Here is a 19,143-nt window from a genome sequence, read left to right as displayed (position 1 = left end):
AAGTCGTAGGGGCAATTCATAGGTTTCCTCTGTATTTAAATTTACAGAAGAGGTTGGCCCTGTTGGGCCCTCTAAAATCTTGATTGTAGTTTGTAAAGATCCGATCCCTCTTAAAATGAGGGGCAACACATAGGATTCCCTCTTTCGTATGCATAATCATGAGTCGCAGATATTCTCATTCACTTTAAAAAGAGAAACTACTGACTAGCACCTTCTTGAGCATGTTCAAAGTGAACACGCATCTACAAACTGAACTTAACCGATTACACACACGTTCATGCCTCAAAGAGCCGATCATAGTTCATAACCATTTTCTCAGGTTCTCATTCAAACATAGAAAATGCATTTTGGCATTCAGCGATCTGGGCTTTGCAATTTACACCGAGTAGCCCTCCGGTTCGCTGCACAAGAAAATCATGCATGGTTCCCCCTATAAATGCACTTTTTGAACTTCACTCCATCGATTGGGAGACTCGTCTCCGGAAAATGGCACGTCGTGGTTGCCTCCGGTAACATGCCACAAGGTTGAGGTGTGACCCCACTTGTGATCCCATGAATGTTGCTGCATGTCCACGGCTCCTCTTTGGACTTAGGGGCCATCGTGATGGTCGCATTAGATATGCAAATTCCGGTGAACGGGTCCCCCAGGATCCCCTTAAACTGAGCAGCCATAGTCACGTTCTCGGCCACAATATCCCGGTAATTGATCCCGGTGACCATGGGTCGGGCCTTTGGGTTGTAGTGGTTATCCGGGTGCGAACCATAATTGCCGTCCATCCAAAAGGCCCACTTCATGGTGTGCATTTTCATTCCCTTCGCATAAACATCCTTCACATATCCTCCCCTGCCCAAAGCAGTCTTGATCCTGATCCCGGACTCCGTGTTGATGGCCGTGATGTCTTCGGCTCGGACGTCTTCGATTCCGCCGGACATCTCACTTCCGAGAGCGATCATCGCACTGTACGGGGAAATGCATGTGAGCCGTCGGATCACAAGCTGTCTGGTCGGCATTCCGTAAGAGATGCCATACTCATCCCAACCGCTCTTCACGGCCACGCAATCATCTCCAGAGACGATGTGGACGTCTTCAATTTTAGTATTAGTGCAGGAATCTGAACACACCATTAAAAACCATTCAAATTGGTTCTTGACAAAAAACATTAGCGAGCAAGTAGATGAACATGGACCAACCAACAATAGGAAAACTTATTAGCTGTCTCCCGAAACAGAGCAGGTACCGACTTTTGACGGTATGCTAACACCAGTAATGACCTCAAACCATGGTATGGGACACATGGGTCCGACAATTAATTTGAGTTTGCAACTCTTATCCTAATGAATTTAATGGCTTGAAGTTCTAGCAGAGAGAGAAACATCACCTGGGTCAATCCCATCGGTGTTGGGAGATTTGATTGGAGCAAGGATCGTTACCCCTTGAATGACAATGTCACTGCGACTCGAAATTAAAACGAAAACAAGCTCCATCACCAACGTTTTCTTGAAAATAAGAACAGCAAATGAACCCCCCCCCAAAAAAAAAGAAGGCCTAGAGGACCATAATCGTTGGTGTTAACAACAAGGAATGAGGAAATAACCTGCTGTAAACAGGATGAACAGTCCAAAATGGTGAGTTGAGCAGAGTCAAATTAGAGATCTGAATAGAGCGCGAGTGCATGATCTCGATCAGGTGAGGGCGGGTGTACTTCAAGCTGCCCTTGTGGAACTTCGTCCACCAAACGCCACCCTGACCATCGATCTTTCCATTGTCCCCTGCACGAGACCGAAAATGCGCAAACGGGTCGGGTCAAAGTGCAACCTCCAAACCTATCTTGTGCAACCCGAGCGTAGGAGTTCAAGTGATGATTTAAAGATTGGTTTTTGAAGCTACCGGTGATGATCACGTCGGTGAGGTTGGTCCCGAATATGAAGCTCATGTACCTCCCTCCCGGCGCTTCCCTCCCATGGCCGTACGACGGCAATGGATCGGACAGTGGCCAATCTCTTATGTCCTTCAAGCATTTGACGAAATGTATATCAAAGAAAACCTCCGGACACAGTCCTCTTTTTGCTTTCAAGAAACATGATCACATATATCGGAGCTAATCATCACTGCCCTACGCATGCCATCCAAAAGTACTGCACCACTCCAAACAAATCACTTTTTTTTTCTTCGTTTAGCCGAAAATGAGAGGCAAGATGCCATTTTCTTCGGATGCTGTTCTGTTCTATGACTGTCTTGTTCCTCTCGATTACATCAAACAACATGAAATATGATACCGACAAAACAAAAAAAAGACAGTCCGCCAGCAAACAAAACCATCTCCTTGGGTTTTGTGGGAACGAAGATGTACATACTAAACTGTACTAAAAAAGAAAGAAAGAGAGAGAGAGAGAGAGAGAAACCTGGGAAGCAAGAAGAACAGCCTGCTTATGCAAGTAGAGAGTGAAGTGGCTGGTCAAGTTGAAAGTCCCCGTCAACCACCTCCCGGCGGGGACGTAGAGCAGGCCACCGCCCACGGCCGAGTACCGGCTGAGATGGGCGATCGCCGCCGCGAACGCCCTGGTGTTCAGCGTCTTCCCGTCGCCGACCGCCCCGAACTCCGTCACCGAGGCACTGTGAGCCCTGCAGCTCATCGCGCTGTACTCGAAGGTGCTGAAGCTCTTCACGATCCTGCCCTCGGCTCCACCCAAAATCACCACGAGTGCCACCATGAATGCCCAAACTGCTACTCTGTTAATCACCTGTGGCTGAAGAAAACCAAGAAAATGAAACCTTTCTCTCATTCTTTGATAATTATTTCTTTTTTGGGGGGTTGGGTTAGTGAACCCAGTGTGAAGAAACATTTTTTAAGAACATGATGAACTTGAAGAGACTGGAGTGCAGAAGAAAGCAAAGATTGAAGGTATATTAATGGAGTTAGAAGAGGATTTGCGGTTTTTCTTGTACCTGAGTTTTCACTGGACGCTTTGCTTTGAGCTCCATGTCTGGGGAAAGTGTCAACAGGAGAGGTTTTCTGCAGAGAAAAAACGAGAGAATACTGATAGGGCCTAATTACAAGCTCATTTATAAGCTTTTCGTTACTTCCTGGGGGTCTCTCTGTTTTCTTTCCTGTTTCCAAAATCATTTTATCAAAAGTAGTTTCACTGTGTTCGAAGCAATTTGACGCTTTTTTTTGTATTTCTCAGGCGCTGTTGGGGGAACATAAGGACCTGGAAGTCAAGAAGCACCTTAATTTTCGGAGGTTTTTCTTGCGGACACCTTGAAATTTGGAGTAAATCATGCTAAAATGTTGCATTAAGTAGTGTGATAAAGATATGCCCTTCTTTAAAGTTGGAGTTTCGTCCAAGAATCAAATCATTTCAATGGTAACTTTCGTTGGTATAACCCCACTCAAAAGTAAGGTATATATCCGAGGAAGAGTTAGTGATTGTCTAATTTTAATTTGGTCTTTTTGATTTTCTTCCTTTTTATATTCACTTTAATTAATGTTAGAAAGGTGAGTTTCATGCACGAAAGAGATAGAATCTTTAAAGACATATAAAGTATTAACATTTAAAGTCATCTTGATTTATTTATTTTTGTATTTTCTATATTAAGGTATTCTTATATATTGACGAAAGACCATTCAAATTGATGCAAGGGCTTTAAGATAAGAACCAGACAAGCGCCCTTTTAATCACTGGTCACCTAATTGCTTTAGTCCCAATCACAACAAGCCATGCTTGAGCTTGGTGCTTATTGCTAAGTTCCATATTTAGGCCACTGATTAAGAGTTGAAAGTGTTGGTAAAACTTTTTGGCACTAATGTGCCGAGGACTCGGTGAATTCCTATTACTTCAGGTTGGTGGGATGCTTGATGCTGTAACAGATTTTGGTCACATGGCACTGTGAAATATGGGTTAGGTTACTTAGACGGCATAGATCAGCAAATTCTTTTATGTTTAAGAAGTTAAAAGGAACCTCATTTATCTTAACGAGTGTCTTAAAATACCGAAAATACCTATTTAAGGAAAGATTGTAATTTTTTATGTACCGTTCATATAATACGATGTACAATAATTGAAATGAAAATCAAGACAGCTTTTTATTGATATAATTAAGAAAACCGTAACAAGACCTATCGACAAATTATGTCACTGTCAAAAAGCCTCCACCTAGTCTACCGGCGCAGCTCCCCTCCAGCAAAAGTTAGCCACCTGCACGATTGACGGCAATCAAGATGCAACCCCTTTTCAATTCTTGACAATCTTGATGTTTATTCAAGGTTCTTACAATGTCTATTGCTTTTGAAATCATAATCTATAAGGTATCACCTAAGTGATGAACTCACTGGCTGGACTGAGATTGCTGGCGATAATTCTGCTAGAGCAGTTAGTTTTGTTTGACCCATCATCACCCGCTACACTTTCTCTTAGGATTCCCCGTCTCGAAGCTGCTACAATGCCTTCTACTGTTTCTTGCACAATTATTGGGCTAAACTTGGTCCTTGCCTTGGGGCTCCTAGAAAACAGGTCGAAATTGCAGGTTTTGGTGATTTGTACCCTCAGAAACAGGTCGTATAATACTTTCCTTACCTGATTTCAAGGTTCTTTCGGGCCAAGTTTTTTGGGTTATCCTTCGTCGTGGATGATTAACTCGACATAAAGCTGATTAGCTCGCTAAACACTCGAGACTAGTTCATGCACTTGAAAAGACAAATATGAAGCTTTCAAAGCTTATCAATAACAGTTGAAGAGACTCTTCTTTTTCACAAAGGAGAGTCATCGACGCCGTGATAACCGGAGGATGAAAATAAAGTGCAGAGTATATCCTCTTTCCTTTGTAACTCCCATGTGAGTTCACCAACTTTTGAGCTGAAATTTAACTTGAGGGGTACACTTTAGTCAAGAACAACTTCATAAGTATTAAATGTGTTGCGAGGAAAAAACAAGGATGAAGTGGCTCCACAATCCTTTCATAGCCCATGTCTAATTTCATGACGCATTGAACCCTTTCAACAAAAAAAGGTCAGTTGTCCAATGCAGAAAACCCAGCAGATAGGACCTCCCTGCCCTGCTGAAAATGATTCTGACCATTCAATTTCTTCCTCGTCGAGGACATAAAATTCAAATGCAATTTCATTTCAATTAGAGATCATGCTATGCATTTTAGGATTAGTTTACAAAATTAGCATGTTTAGTGATGTGACAGATTCTGACTGATCATTGAACATCACCCATTTGCTTAAATTCTCATTTGCAAGTTTTTAGTATACTTAAGTATTACTCTTCAGTTAATTTGCGAGTCAGTATGGTTTGAAAATGTCACTCTCTCTCTCTCTCTCTCATGTTCACATGTTTTATTGGCAAAAGAAAGGGAAAAAAATGGTCTAGAGTGCTTATTGAGCTAGTTTCTTTATAGCCACTGTTGTGCATGAAACTGACTTTCTATAAGTCTCACTTGGTTGTAACAGATACAAAAAACAAAGGGAGGAAATTCAGAGTGATGCATTTCTATTAGAAAAGTAGATATTGGTTTACATGAGTTTGTGAGAACTCAGAAGTAATTGATCCTGTAACTACATTGCTTCAGCTTTACTTCATCGATAGGCAGACTATCGGCGGGAAAATCGCAAGCAGAAATTTTCTCCGGCCCCTGGTCTGGCAACGAGTCGCACGGGGACGGTGTGACCCCACTCGTCATCCCTTGGACGTCTGTGCAAGTCCATGGGTACTTCTTGTGCTTGGGGGTCATGCCAAGCGTCACATTTGCGATGCAAATTCCGGTGAATGTATCCCCCGGGATTCCATCGAATCTAGCAGCAACGCTAACATTTTCGGCCACCATGTCCCTATAGTTGATGTTCTGGATCACCGGGAGCGCTTTCGGATCGTAATGAGTGTCGGGATGCGATTTGTAATCGCCATCCATTTTGAAAGCCCATTTCATGGTGTGCATAGTCATCCTTTTCACATAGATGTCCTTGACATAGGCTCCTCTTCCTATGGCGGTCTTGATCCTTATGCCCGATTCGGTGTTGATGGCGACAATGTCTTCGGCTCTGACGTCTCGGATTCCTCCGGACATTTCGCTGCCTAGGGCGATGGTGGCACTGTAGGGAGAAATGCACGTGAGCCGTCGGATCACGAGTTGCTGCGTCGGCATTCCGAAAGCAATGCCATATTCGTCCCATCCGCTCTTGACAGCCACACAATCATCTCCTGAGACTATGTAGCAGTCTTCAATCCTCACATTTGTGCATGAATCTGGGCTTGCATAAGCAGGAGCATCATTTAGAAACTGCTAGTTTGTCATTAAAGTTTGAATTTGAAGGCTTACAAATTGAACTCACAGTAATCTGACTAGCCAAGGACGGAAAAAAAATTTGCTGCTGGTCCAGGAAAAAGAATGGACAAACCTGGATTGATCCCGTCGGTGTTCGGGGACTTGACCGGGGCAAGAATGGTGATGCCTTGCACAAGAATGTTACTGCAATAACCATGTATTGGTTAGTTTGTCACTTTCGTTCATCCAAATTTAATTAGTGATTTGGTCAACTGGTTGGATTAAGAAGATAGATGATAGTCCTTGGGGAGTTTGTTATAAACCGTAATGGCTAGAGAAATGAATATGTAGACAAGAATTTCGATGCTAGAAGGCCAAAGATTGCAAAAAACTGGTATGATTGTACCTGCTATAGACAGGGTGAACATTCCAGGATGGGGAATTGAGGAGGGTCAGGTTTGAGATCTGGATGGTATCGGTGAACATGAACTCGATCAGGTAGGGGCGGGTGTATTTCAGCTTGCCGCCGTGGAACTTCTGCCACCAGAAAGCGCCTTGACCATCGATAGTCCCATTGTCCCCTGGCACAAAGAGACCGCGATGAGCAAATCTGGAGATTGTACAAAGCGAATCGGAGCGCGAAAATGAGGAAGTTAAAAGAGAAATTAAGCAAGCGGGATTTACCGGTGACGATAACATCAGTGAGATTGGTGCCGAAGATGAGGCTTTGATACCTCCCGGCAGCTGCATCCCTTCCTCTGCCATAGGATGGCAATGGTGTGAGCACAGGCCACTCCGTCATGTCCTATACACACCCCACGGCACAACACACTTTATAGTTAGAACATGCACAGATTAAGCTCTAGTTCAGCTAGTTTTTCACTTGTTAACGTAGCCCGAGAACTCGAGACTCTCGACACGCTCGACTAGTTCACCGAGCAAATATGAATAGTTCGTGCACCCTAATCGATTACCGGATCACGGGTCTTAACGGCACACCTCTAAAGTTCACCCCAGTGGACTCTCCAACACGAACTCACCTCTACCGAAGTCGAGGCTGTTCAGGCTCTTCCAAGGTCGTGGACTAATCGTACATGGATCATTGCTCACTCGCCGTCGCAGATGGTGTCGAAATCGAACCGAGCTAAGCCGGACCGAGCAGGCCTCAGTTGAATTTTTAAGTATGGTTCACTCAATTTTTTGACACGAATCCGTTTTAATGACCTGTCCAGATCCTTTGGAAACGACCAACAGTTTTTGAGCAAAATCGGCCTAAAAAGATGGGACGACTAACACACGGCCACCCAAGCAAAATAAATAAATAAAAATATATATATAGATAGATAAATAAACTTTTTTTGGCCCAAAAAAAAAACAATATTGTTAAAGAAAACCAATAAATCCAACAAATTTGATTTTTACGTAAATAAAATAAGAAAAAAACTTAGAAAGCACTCCAAGCGAGCGAAGGAAAAACAAAAAGGAAATTGTTACTCTTAATTATTTTTATAGATGAATAAGAATAACCAACCTGGGAAGCAAGGAGAACGGCGTCGCGGTGGAGGTAGAGCGTGAAGTGGCTGACGAGGCTGAAGCTCCCCGTCAGCCACTTCCCCGCCGGGACGTACAGCTGCACGCCGCCGTCGGGCGCGAACCGGCTCAGCTGATCGACGGCGGCCTTGAAGGCCTTGGTGTTCGACGTCTGGCCGTCGCCGACGGCCCCGAAATCGGTCAGCGACGCGCTGTGCGCTCGGCAGCTCATCGCCGGGTACTCCAGCGCGTCCAGCCTCCTCACCTTCCTTCCCTCCGCCCCTCCATAAGCCGAAAACAACACGAACGCCACCGCGAGAAGCGACGTTATCTTCATCATCCTCTGCAAAGTCAGAACCCAAGATGGCGCAGACATTAAGGAAAGTAAAAATGTTTTACTTCTTTGAAAGGTGCGGAACGTGGGAAGAAGAAAAAACGAAGAAGAAGAGACAGAAGTGACGATGAGGGTAAGGGGGAACTCACGGGCGAGTTCGATGGTTGTCGCAGGCGGGGCAGTTTGCAGTTTGGAGTGTTTTGTGCAGAGTGGGAGTGACAGATGGGGAGTATTTATAGGCAGGAAAGGGAAGTGGGTTTGTTGGGTTATGCTCTGTTTTTCTTTTCGTTTTTCAACTGTTGTTGTTTGCCTCTTTGAAGCGAAGGAACGCTTGTCATGGTCGTGCCACATTTTGAAAAAACAACACATTTGCTTTCCGTGACCTGAGAAAAATTTGAAAGAAAGAAGGGATGATTGATAGAAAAGCGGAGAAAATATTGGTAATTAATCGAGCAGCAACTGTAATTGGTGGCTGATGACATGTTACACATCGGGAAAAGCAGGTACGAGCCTGCTCTATGGCTATTCCTTCTCCTCGGCCTTGTCTTTGTCTTCGTCACAGTCACATCCACCGCCTCAGATTGGTCACGTGATCACCATTCCCTTCGTCATCTCGTGCTAGCTTGAAATCACCATGACGCAAGAATCTCTTTAAACCGGCTTTTCGCTTTAGAGTACATGATTTAGCTAACCTAAGTAATAAATTAGCTCTATGCACAATAGTTATATTCATGGCTATGCAAAGCGGGGCAAGTACGGGCCTCATTCCGGATGTTAGGCCGTGTAAAGGGTCGATGGAAATAAGATACAATATCCAAGCATCATCAGATGATCCAGTGAACAAGCACGATGGCTCTAAAATATTCATCTGTCGAGCAATGGAGAATCGAACTGTGAGCATGTGACACGGGCTCGGGCGATTTTGCATTTGGACTATCTGGTGTTGGGAGAGACAGTGAGGAGGGTCCCGCTAGCTAAGGTTCACTTTCAGAATTATTTTTTGGAAACCGATCTCGTGAAGCCTCGCTGAAGCCTCGCTTTTGAGCTCCCCCCAATTGCAGTCCCACTGACGCCGACCCCCACTTCTTCACGGGCGATGCTCCCTCTATGATTGCCCCCTTGAGGGGTCCATTCTTCTGCCCCCGTTCTCTAGCCCTCCCTTGCCCGATAAAGCAAGGCTCAGGCAACCACCAATTGGATTAGAGTATTTCTCGGATGTTCCGATTCCTTTATCTTCCTGTTATTCTTTCTATTTCGATGCAAATGAAGGTGAATGTCTTCTCCATTGAGATACATGTGAGAGTTGTGTTAGAGATATTCCATATCGAAGAACTGATGTGGTATATAATAGTTAATATATCATAATTAAACTTTGAAGTGAAGGTGGATCCGAAGTGAGTCCGTGCTCGGACCTGGGCTCCCTTTTGGTGATCTTCCCAAACGGGAAAGGAATGAATTTGGTAACCAACCCGGTTTCTGGGCGTTCTTGGAAATTCAAGTTTGAGATATCCTGATGCAGAACAATACTACTCCCTAACACTGAACTCTCACGTGAATATACTTTTGATGAGTGAATGTGGGTTCAACTAAATATGTTGATGAGCTTGGATTTGGACTCCCTCTTGACGATCTCAACAAAAGTAGTTTCGCACCGCACGATCCTCGTCGAGCTAGGACCATTGGCCAAACCATCACGATTGGTGCATACCCTCGTTTGCTCTAGGATGGGTCCTTTGAAAGACGTCACAATACGATGGATATGCATGCGAATGCGAGGAACGCGTACTATGTCTGGCCGCTACTCGTGCCGACTTCACCCGGTGGGGGTTCATGTGGGGTCGCATCGGTCATTTTTTGAGGTCCATATAGCCTTTGTTTCCTCTCAACTCGATGACCTCCCTCGTTAGATTGTGCGAGCACTCTTTACAATGTTGGGAAATCTTGCCTTGGAGTGGACTTTTGTCTTACACGTAAGGTGCACTTCACATGCATATTAACGAGTCTTTTCGAGAGGAATGTTTCTCTTCTCTGTGGGTGGAGAGACATTCTTATGGAGCAAATACCACTAGTCGATTGCCGACCCATTAGCGGAGTAGGTGCTGGACGATGCTATTGGCTTTTTCGTCACCAACCCCTCTCACGCCGAAAAAGATACAAACCCCTATCATCCACTGGCATACTTATGTGATGCTACTGGTGAATTTAGGAACCAGAAGCAAAGTTGGACTGAAGAAGTCGAGAACGAGGAATCAGTGAGCTACTTACAGATTTGTTATGTCGTATGGTTCTAATTCTAGATAATGATATGGCCCCTTACAGACCCATCACTTCTAGTTCAGTCTCTTCAATACACATGGATCCCTTTCCCAACTTTGCGAAATCGCATCTAATTCGGGAGTCGCGTCATAGAGGCAAATTGGCTCAGTCAGATCAGATCGGCAAAAATCATCGTGCGAAAAGGCAGTTCCATCTTAGAAATAGGAAAGTAGAGCACAGTATTGGTAGTAGAGCATGGAGCATCACCATTTAGTGATATCACTAGAGTAAATACTTAACACATGGGCATGATTAAAGCACTGCAGACGGTACCAGAACGATATCAACATTCTCTATTTATGTCTATTCAGAAGTATGTCATCGTCCATCATCAATCAATCAAAGATTCCACAATCAAGCAGCGAGCTTTTACAACATATCCTGCCATTCATACCGGGCCGAAGGGCCCGAGCGTTGAATCGAAAGGACGAGCAATGGTCAGCCCAGATTTGAGTCTGCGTCGGCCTTTTTTTGGGTCTCTGTATGTGAAGTTTCTGTCCCTGTGCGAATTGTCTCTTTCTCGTTAGAATTTGTGCTTTAAGCTTTGGTCTCAGAGATTAAAGAACGACCTCGGACCAGTTTTGTTGTATTCACCCTTCCTTGTATACATGTTTTTGTTAGTTCCAAGGGGATAAAGGAAGGAGTTGACATGGGTTGGGGACAATGCTCTTAAGAATTGTGAAATCTACAAAGATACGATGCAACTTTGTTTTCTTGCTTTTGCCATCATCTCTGCGTGAGTCCATTCCTTTGACAAGGTTGTTGACCATGCAAGAAAAAAAGATCATGCACGAATTGGGTCCAAATCGACCTTGGCTAATGTGACAAACAGGCGATTGGGAAGGCAAACCATGAGAGGCTCGTTCTCTGGTTAGTGCTCGATCGCAAAGTGATCATAATTCCAAAAGGCAAGTTTTGCATATGGAATGGAAATGGATTCGAGTGACAGAAAGGCCGTCAGCTCCTCAGAGTAAAGTGCTCGGAATTAAAGGAAAATTACAGAAACAAGTCTTGAAATTAAAGCAGTTGGAAGAGCAGCGCTTGAAACTACAAGAAATTAAAGGACAAGTATATCGAAAGTAGAGGAAATCGAAATGCGAGCATAGGAAATGAACTTCGCTGGAATTAGCTCTAAGCAGATCGAGCTTCTCCTACTCTTACTCGGATCGAAGAGCTATCATTACCCATGTCAAGTCGAAATTAGTTTGGATGGGCTCTAGATCGAGGTTGAACTTGATACACCTTAACCCCCAATATATCTCAGATCGAGATAAACTATTACAGATATCAAGTCAAATTAGGCTAGATGAGCTCTAGATCGAGGTTGAACTTGATATGACTTGACTCTTGCATTCTACCCTTCTTCTTTTTACCTATGCCTTAACTTTAACTTAATCCTAGTACATTTGTGCCCTACATCTACGCCACCAACACTTTCTTTTATGTAATTCATGCTATAAAATGTCAAATTACTTGAGCCGATGAATTCTAGGTAATTTAAGTATAGGGTCCAAAGACACACACAAAGGCATTCTCTGTTCTACCTAATTACTTTAAACTATGGAAGTGGATTCTTTAGGATCAATTCAACCTGTTCTCAAATATAGAACAAAACCAAGTAATAAAGTATTTATCAACAATGATTAGAAAAATGGGAGATTCTGTCTTAATTGGATTATCTATGGAAAAAATATGATATGATGGGTGAAATTTGCTCATCACCAACTCATTCCAGTAGATCAGATGAAGACCGTCCTCCTTGTTCAACTAAAGAACCAAGAAACATTGAGCTAGACAGTTGGCTTCCACGAAACGTAAGTTCAACCAACATTTGACTGGGGACTATGATCGATTCTTTCAACTGCATCGTCCTTAAATAATAAAAATTTATAAAACACTTTGGCCACTTAATATGTGAAGTTGAGTTTAGTGTGTATCTTGTTGGGCAAGTTCAAGTTGATAATCACACATATTTACTTTTAAAAAAAATCAATAACACGGATCATCGTTTTATGCAAGCGATACTTATCAAGACACGATTAAAAAAAGGAAATAGAAAATCCTTATCCATGATATCTATTCAGGTAATCTTGTTTTGTTTTTTTTCCCCAAATTGATGGGCTCGATGAAACCATGAACTTTGTCACCAACAATATAAACTAGCAGAAGACACACTCCAACTTTTGGCGGATATTGCTTGCTAAAAGGGTGAAAGCAGGCACGATGTTTTTCACAAACTCCTCAAATGAGAATGAGTGTAAACTCAATACATAGTGGTCAGCTTTGGTTCACTTTAAAAAACCCACCAAATCATTTTCTCACCGAATATAGCCACACATCAAAAGCAAACAACAACATCAGGAAGAAACAAGCTAGCGACCGCCCGGTGCAGATGAATTCGATGGAACAAGTCAATTTGAATTTAAGTCCATCGGATGGAATAATGTCAAGACATAATCAGGTGCGCATTGAAAAAATTCAGAATGGTTGGGCGAGAGAGAGAAGGGATCTTATATATATATATATATATGCGTGTGCTGAGTCGAGTTCTGCTGCTATTATTTCCTTGTAGCCAAGCCAAAACCCACATGAGTCCATGAAAGAAACCTCAAAGGTCGCAGATTCATGGGGCCAGCAGTACAACATGAAGAGCTCTCACCCTTACTCTCTCCCAAAGCTCATCGCCTTCTTCTTCGCCTTCTTCTCTCTCTCTTACTTCCTCTACTCCCTCCAATTCCTCTACTCTCCTCACTCCTCCTCCTGTGATACTTCTCATATTGATGATTTCAATCACCACCACCACCAAGCAGAAGCACTCTCTCCACCGCCGACCGAAACGGCCCTCCACCACATCGTTTTCGGCATAGCCTCCTCGACCAAACTATGGCACTACCGCAAGGACTACCTCAAGATCTGGTGGCAGCCGGACCGAATGCGCGGCGTTGTGTGGCTCGACAAGCCGCTGCCCCGACCCGAGGCCATGGAAGGAGAGGACGACTCGACCCTCTTGCCTCCTGTGAAGATCTCGAGCGACACGTCGGGGTTCAAGTACAAGAACCCCAAGGGCGACCACTCCGCCGTGCGCATCTCCAGGATAGTCTCCGAGACTTTCCAGCAGCTGGACGGCGAAGAGGCGAGGTGGCTCGTGATGGGGGACGACGACACCGTCTTCGTGGCGGAGAACCTGGTGAGGGTGCTGTCCAAATACGATCATAATCAGTATTATTACATCGGGAGCTGGTCGGAGAGCCACCTGCAGAACATATACTTCTCGTACAACATGGCGTACGGCGGCGGCGGGTTCGCCATCAGCTACGCGCTGGCTAGAGCGCTCGAGCGGATGCAGGACCGGTGCCTCCGGCGGTACCCGGGCCTTTACGGGTCTGACGACCGGGTTCAGGCTTGCATGGCCGAGCTCGGCGTCCCTCTCACCCGAGAACCGGGTTTTCACCAGGTCAGTCTTTAATTTTTTTTCAAATTGATTTCTTTAGTGTGAGGAATACATCTGGAAAGCTGAACTCATTTCAAACAAAGCAAAGAGTGATGCATTGCGAAAAGCTCTATTTCATTGGATCTAACCAGAAGAATCAGGGAAACGCATTCTCATTTTATGCGGTCACATCAGATAAAGAGCTTGTGAGATAAGTGTGTCATCCGACATTTTAGCTAAGGATCTCTTTTTCAACAAAGCACGCCATTTGCGATGAAAGGCTCCTTTTGCCTTTATTTCTTGCTTTTTCCTTAATGGAGTGAAGGGCTTTTTGTCATGGTCTTTATAACTTCTCTCTCAGAATTTCCGAGAATTTAGCCAAGTCTGTCGTCAAGATAAACACGACCTCGTTTAGGGGGATTGCGTGAAATCCTGACGCGGAATTTATTCGATAGGCTAGCTATGCCACTGTTAATAGAGAGCTTTTAAACACTGTAAACCCTAAATTTCCGGCCTAGATGGATGTTTTGGACTTTGGACGATCCGAAGATACCATCTCGTTATGATACACGACGCAACAATAGTTAGAAATGCGACCATTTATTCGGGAAGAAACTCGAAAATGTCATTCATGGTGAAAAGTGCCTATATGTTTTTACCTTTTCAATACGTCAAAACGGCGACCTCTGTTCGTTCTTGTTGTTGTTGGACCTGTTCAGTCATGGGGGTAGTTCCGCACACTCATGAAAACTCTCTTGTTTCATTAAATGTCGAATCCACGCATTGAACGGGGTCGGCGAAGTGGTTCCAACGAGGTTAATCAACACATGCACTCATTGCCGTCCAAAGTGGGACAGCACGACAAGATGAAAAGAGAGGAAATTTAGGATAAGTTCCGGCGACTCATTTATGCATCATCCACTTGGCTAATGTCCATAGGTCTTGCCTTTTCTTATGCACTCCAAAGCTAGACACCTAGTCCAACAGGTGCGGCTCCTCTAATGGAGGTTGAGGTTGAAAATTGATGAAGGGGGCGTTGTTGTTGATAATGACTCGGTCCAAGAGAGGGCTGTGCTATGGGCATAGCGTGTCAATGGATGGTTGAGCCTGAGAGGGAGCCTCTCTCCTAATACCAAACAATACCTAACCAAGAAACTCATTGGTTTGAATTGTTCATCCATTTTCCTCGTCTAATCAGTTGCTTCCACTACATGGAGTTGTTGAATCTCACAACAGTCGACTCCAAATTCAGCAGCTGAGATTTCTTCCAATTCCAAAATTGAACTTTATAGATCTCATTTGGAGAACTGCACAGCTAAAAGAGAATATTTAGCTCCCGCGATTCTCCTTTTTCTTGTTTTCACGTTGTGAAAGTTTACAATTTTAATAGGGTTACTGCACTTTGATCTTAATTAGTCATTTTTTAGCTTCCTTTGCCTAAGATTCCTTTTCTTGTTCAATGGGTCGATTTCAGTTCGACGTGTACGGGAACGTGTTTGGGCTCCTAGCTGCTCACCCAATCACGCCATTGATCTCGCTCCACCACTTAGACGTGGTCGAGCCCATTTTCCCCAAACTGACCCAATTCCAAGCCCTGCAAAGGCTACGGACTCCGCTCAAGCTGGACTCAGCTGCGCTAATGCAGCAGTCCATTTGCTACGACCGGACCCGGAGCTGGACTGTGTCCGTCTCCTGGGGCTACGCGGTCCAGATACACCGGGGCATCTACCCGCCCAGGGACATGGAGACGCCCTCGAGAACGTTCCTCCATTGGTACAAGAGAGCCGACCCCGCCGGATTCGCGTTCAATACCCGGCCCTTGAGCAAGAACCCGTGCGAGAAGCCCTTCATCTACTTCCTCTCGGATGCGGCCCGCGATGCAAGGACGAACGCGACGGTCAGTGAGTATGTCCAGCACGGGGTGCCAAGCCTGGATTGCAAGTGGAAGATCGCGGACCCGTCGAGGATTCGCAGAGTGGAGGTCCACAAGAAGCCCGACCCGCATTTATGGGACAAGGTAACAATCAGCAAATACAACCTTGCATGCATTTGCAGAGGCTCAACTGCTAATCTATACAATGTGGTTTGTGCGTATGTTGTGCAGGCTCCTAGAAGAAATTGCTGCAGGGTGTTGCCGACGAAGAAAAAGTTCACCATGGAAGTGAATGTGGGAGAATGCAGAGAAGACGAGATTGTTGAATTGAGGTGACATTAGCTGGGAGAAGATGAATATTTTGAGTCCTCGACGCTTTACACGACACACTGGATTGAATCTGATTACAGCTTATTACACGAACCTCACTCGATATTATTGATTGGAATCGAAGAGAAGCCCTTGCTGTCACGAGGAGCTCAAGCTTAGTCACGTTGAGGTTTTTGCCCAGGAATTGGGTATGTGTGTCTCTAGTCTCTACAACTAACACTAGTTCCAACGTCATGCAAAGTACATCAAAATTTGATGAATGCGGGTCGTAATTTTGCCTAATTTTGGAGCCTCCGAGCCGATTTTTGGGGTAACGACATCATAAGTATCCAAATTTTTATTCATTTTACAAATGAGTACTAAATTTTTTTTTCAATCAAATACCTCAACTTTTCAAATGTGAATCCATGTGAGGCCATCGTTAAAATCGCAAACTAAAAATTGCCAACTTGAACACTATTGCCAATAATTATCTAGATTCAAATACTAGATTGTTAGACAAACAAAAGTTCATATACGTACGGTGTCATTATTCCGGATTTTTTTTAAAAAAAATTTGGGAAATTCCGAGTTGCTTTTCTCCAAATCCGAGACACCCCAATCCATTTGCTTCCGTCACTGAAATATCTTCTTCTGGAGCTTAAATTTGGGAGCTCAAACGTTCACAAGACATCAATAAATCAGAGTAATCAATTTACATTGATAGATATGTGCCATATGGCAGAAAATTCATAGGATACCTACGAAACAATACCGAAAAATTAAAAAATGTCGAAGGAGAATGGAATGTCATTTCCTGTCCGTTCCTCAATCGGAAATGTTAAATTCTTTCGATAAAAGCGATCAAGCTTTACCGCACAAGTCCTATGTTCACAAATAAAGAAAAAAAAGTGGGAACGAGCGAAAAACTTGGACCGCCTTCTGAGCATTAGCAGAAGATTCCACGGTTCACACCAAACTATTGAAATTTTGGTGCCTTAGGATCACAAGATGGGGAAAGAAAATCTTTGACCAGCATGGTGGCGGCTTGGGGACCCCCAGGCCGCTTCTTACACAGATTCACGGAACTGTACCGCCATCACTCCTTTCTTGAAACTATTTCTATTTGTTGATAGAGCCTTGGCAATTCTTTAGACGAAAACCTCGTAATCGCATCGTCTCCCTAATTACAATTTGCCTTTCTGGAGCCCCGTCACATCGTTCTAAGGTGCTGCGACTCTGTTATATGTATCGAGTCACGCAAATTACTACGCACCGTAACTCTACGAGATAGCAGAGTTACAGTTTAGAGAAAGGAAAACAAAATCGAACTGTGCTCTAATCACGACAAGACTATTACCGCAGCCTAACAAATTAATATGATAAAGACTTTGGGTGAATTTATCTATAGTTGTGCTAAATCCAAACAACACTAGTATACTCTAAGCAACTCGGAAGTTAATTATTATGTGAAGACAAGGTTATGTTTGCTGAACAAATATTTAGATAATCGTGCACCACTAGTGTGTTTGAAGAAAAATCCAACCAAACCAGAGCCTTGAATGGTCCTAGAAGCCACAAACTTCCAAATGCAATTGTATTGTCAGTTGAACATATTCACCAAGTTCACACTACATAGTCCCAACCAACATGTGCACTTTTGCAGCTTAATTTGTCGTTGAATCCGCCGCCCAATCATTATACTTTCTCCTCAAATCTCTTACCAGCATGACCGCACTGCTTATCTGGGATTGATTCAACTCGTCCGTCCTAACCAATGAATCCAAGACACGAATCCCAAGACACTTTTGATTTCTGCTCATTCCCACCATCTTCGGAATCGTATGAACTTTTTTTTAATCTATAAATAGGGGTGATCGATTTTCAGTCCGATTCGATCTCACTCAATAATTGGCAACTAAATCGGTTCCCAATTTCTAAGATCAGAAATCGGATTGGACCGACCGGTCTAATCCAATCCAATGGAAGCGGTCACTTAGCAATGATTAGATGACCAAGCAATGACTTAGGTGTTGGTGCTCCTCTTCCTCAAGGGTGCAAAAAGAATAAGGAATTCTTGCAACTGGAGGCTCTACTAAGGAAGGGACATGTGAACCGCGAGTGAGCTCGTCGTTTTGCATAATAACAAACACAAATGCAAGACCCGGACACAATGAAAAATCTAGAGCAAATTAAAAAGGCAAAGCTTCAAAACAAACTTGAACAGATCATTACAGAAGAGTGAAGAGCGAGACCGCGGGAACAAAATAGGCTCCCGAAAGAGCGAGAGCTGTGAGACAGAAGAGTGAAGAGCGAAATAGAAAGCTCGAAACAGGTAGAGAAATCGGGCGTTTCTTGATGAAGGACTCTTTGTTAAAGGGAGCAGCGGTCTGAGACCGAAGAGTGGAGACTAGGCTGTTGATGAGCAAGATCTGGTTATCGAGCAAGATCTAAGAGTTAAGCGATAGCCGAGAGACTGAAGAGTGAAGAGCGAGGCGTGAGGGAAAAACTGGACTGAAGAGCAAGGCCATGAGAGAGGCAAAGATTGAATGCCAATTAGGGTTTATTTGTTTTCTTTAAGAAATTGAAAAAATTAAAAAATATATATAGCCGATCCAGTTCGGTCCGCTTCCCACCTTGAAATTGGGAACCGGACCGAAAATCACAGGTTCCATTACAAGGAACCAGGAACCAGACCGGCACCCTTTAGAATCATCTACAATCGGCCAATTCAGTCCAATCCGCGCAGTCCCGATTCGAGCGGTCTGTCTTACTCGTACTCACCCCTCCTACTAGGGGTATTTATGAACTTTTGGAGCTTCTTTACGAGGAGCTTGGTGTGCTCCAAATGGGTCCACCTGGGGAATCGTAAGATAAACCGAAGAGTTAATGGAATTCTGAGATGAAACATTAATTAAAAAAGAGATAGAGAGCTAAAAAAGAAAAGAAAAAAATAAAAGAAAGAATTTTTTTTTTGGTCTGTAAAAAAGAAAGAATTAAATGAGTGGACATCAGCTGCTAGCATGTGTTGCCACACATCGAGCATGCCCCGCATCCACATACAACTCTTGCTCAAACATGAACCG

At 43.9% G+C, this 19,143-nt stretch overlaps 3 protein-coding genes across 3 annotated transcripts; 1 reads left to right on the top strand and 2 right to left on the bottom strand.

The window, feature by feature from the left end:
• Positions 1 to 255: 255 nt before the first annotated feature.
• On the bottom strand, positions 256 to 3,133 carry LOC115687026 (probable polygalacturonase). Its single transcript, XM_030612494.2, has 6 exons — positions 2,948 to 3,133; positions 2,404 to 2,748; positions 1,889 to 2,009; positions 1,596 to 1,770; positions 1,380 to 1,450; positions 256 to 1,112 (listed from the first exon to the last, which is right to left on the bottom strand). The coding sequence occupies exons 1-6, from the start codon at positions 2,981 to 2,983 to the stop codon at positions 415 to 417; spliced, it is 1,446 nt and encodes a 481-aa protein (XP_030468354.1). The 5' UTR covers positions 2,984 to 3,133; the 3' UTR covers positions 256 to 414.
• A 2,334-nt stretch (positions 3,134 to 5,467) lies between these two features.
• On the bottom strand, positions 5,468 to 8,484 carry LOC115687028 (probable polygalacturonase). The gene is made up of 6 exons (XM_030612496.2): positions 8,279 to 8,484; positions 7,797 to 8,138; positions 6,950 to 7,070; positions 6,672 to 6,846; positions 6,399 to 6,469; positions 5,468 to 6,246 (listed from the first exon to the last, which is right to left on the bottom strand). The coding sequence occupies exons 2-6, from the start codon at positions 8,133 to 8,135 to the stop codon at positions 5,537 to 5,539; spliced, it is 1,416 nt and encodes a 471-aa protein (XP_030468356.1). The 5' UTR covers positions 8,136 to 8,138; positions 8,279 to 8,484; the 3' UTR covers positions 5,468 to 5,536.
• A 4,264-nt stretch (positions 8,485 to 12,748) lies between these two features.
• Positions 12,749 to 16,360, top strand: LOC115687025 (uncharacterized). The gene is made up of 4 exons (XM_030612493.2): positions 12,749 to 12,906; positions 13,018 to 13,899; positions 15,350 to 15,892; positions 15,980 to 16,360. Exons 1-4 carry the CDS (start codon positions 12,838 to 12,840, stop codon positions 16,082 to 16,084), a joined length of 1,599 nt encoding a protein of 532 aa, XP_030468353.2. The 5' UTR covers positions 12,749 to 12,837; the 3' UTR covers positions 16,085 to 16,360.
• The last annotated feature ends 2,783 nt before the right edge of the window (positions 16,361 to 19,143 follow it).

This window comes from Syzygium oleosum, unplaced genomic scaffold (genome assembly GCF_021117445.2).
Source record: "Syzygium oleosum isolate NSW1041296 unplaced genomic scaffold, Sole_v2.1 Sole_v2.32, whole genome shotgun sequence".
Lineage (NCBI taxonomy): Eukaryota > Viridiplantae > Streptophyta > Magnoliopsida > Myrtales > Myrtaceae > Syzygium > Syzygium oleosum.
This window is presented reverse-complemented; position numbering and strand designations above follow the sequence as displayed.

Bases quoted from the DNA above. Each gene is read 5' to 3' on its own strand.
- LOC115687026 (XM_030612494.2), bottom strand. From the start codon at position 2,983: ATGGAGCTCAAAGCAAAGCGTCCAGTGAAAACTCAG. The intron at 2,749-2,947 runs GTACAAGAAAAA...GGTTTTCTTCAG, and splicing joins AGCGTCCAGTGAAAACTCAG to CCACAGGTGATTAACAGAGT. The intron at 1,451-1,595 runs GTTATTTCCTCA...TTCGAGTCGCAG, and splicing joins GTTCATCCTGTTTACAGCAG to TGACATTGTCATTCAAGGGG.
- LOC115687028 (XM_030612496.2), bottom strand. From the start codon at position 8,135: ATGATGAAGATAACGTCGCTTCTCGCGGTGGCGTTCGTGTTGTTTTCG. The intron at 7,071-7,796 runs GTTGGTTATTCT...GGGTGTGTATAG, and splicing joins CCGTTCTCCTTGCTTCCCAG to GACATGACGGAGTGGCCTGT. The intron at 6,470-6,671 runs GTACAATCATAC...TGGTTATTGCAG, and splicing joins GTTCACCCTGTCTATAGCAG to TAACATTCTTGTGCAAGGCA.
- LOC115687025 (XM_030612493.2), top strand. From the start codon at position 12,838: ATGAATTCGATGGAACAAGTCAATTTGAATTTAAGTCCATCGGATGGA. The intron at 12,907-13,017 runs GTGCGCATTGAA...ATTTCCTTGTAG, and splicing joins TAATGTCAAGACATAATCAG to CCAAGCCAAAACCCACATGA. The intron at 13,900-15,349 runs GTCAGTCTTTAA...GGTCGATTTCAG, and splicing joins GAGAACCGGGTTTTCACCAG to TTCGACGTGTACGGGAACGT.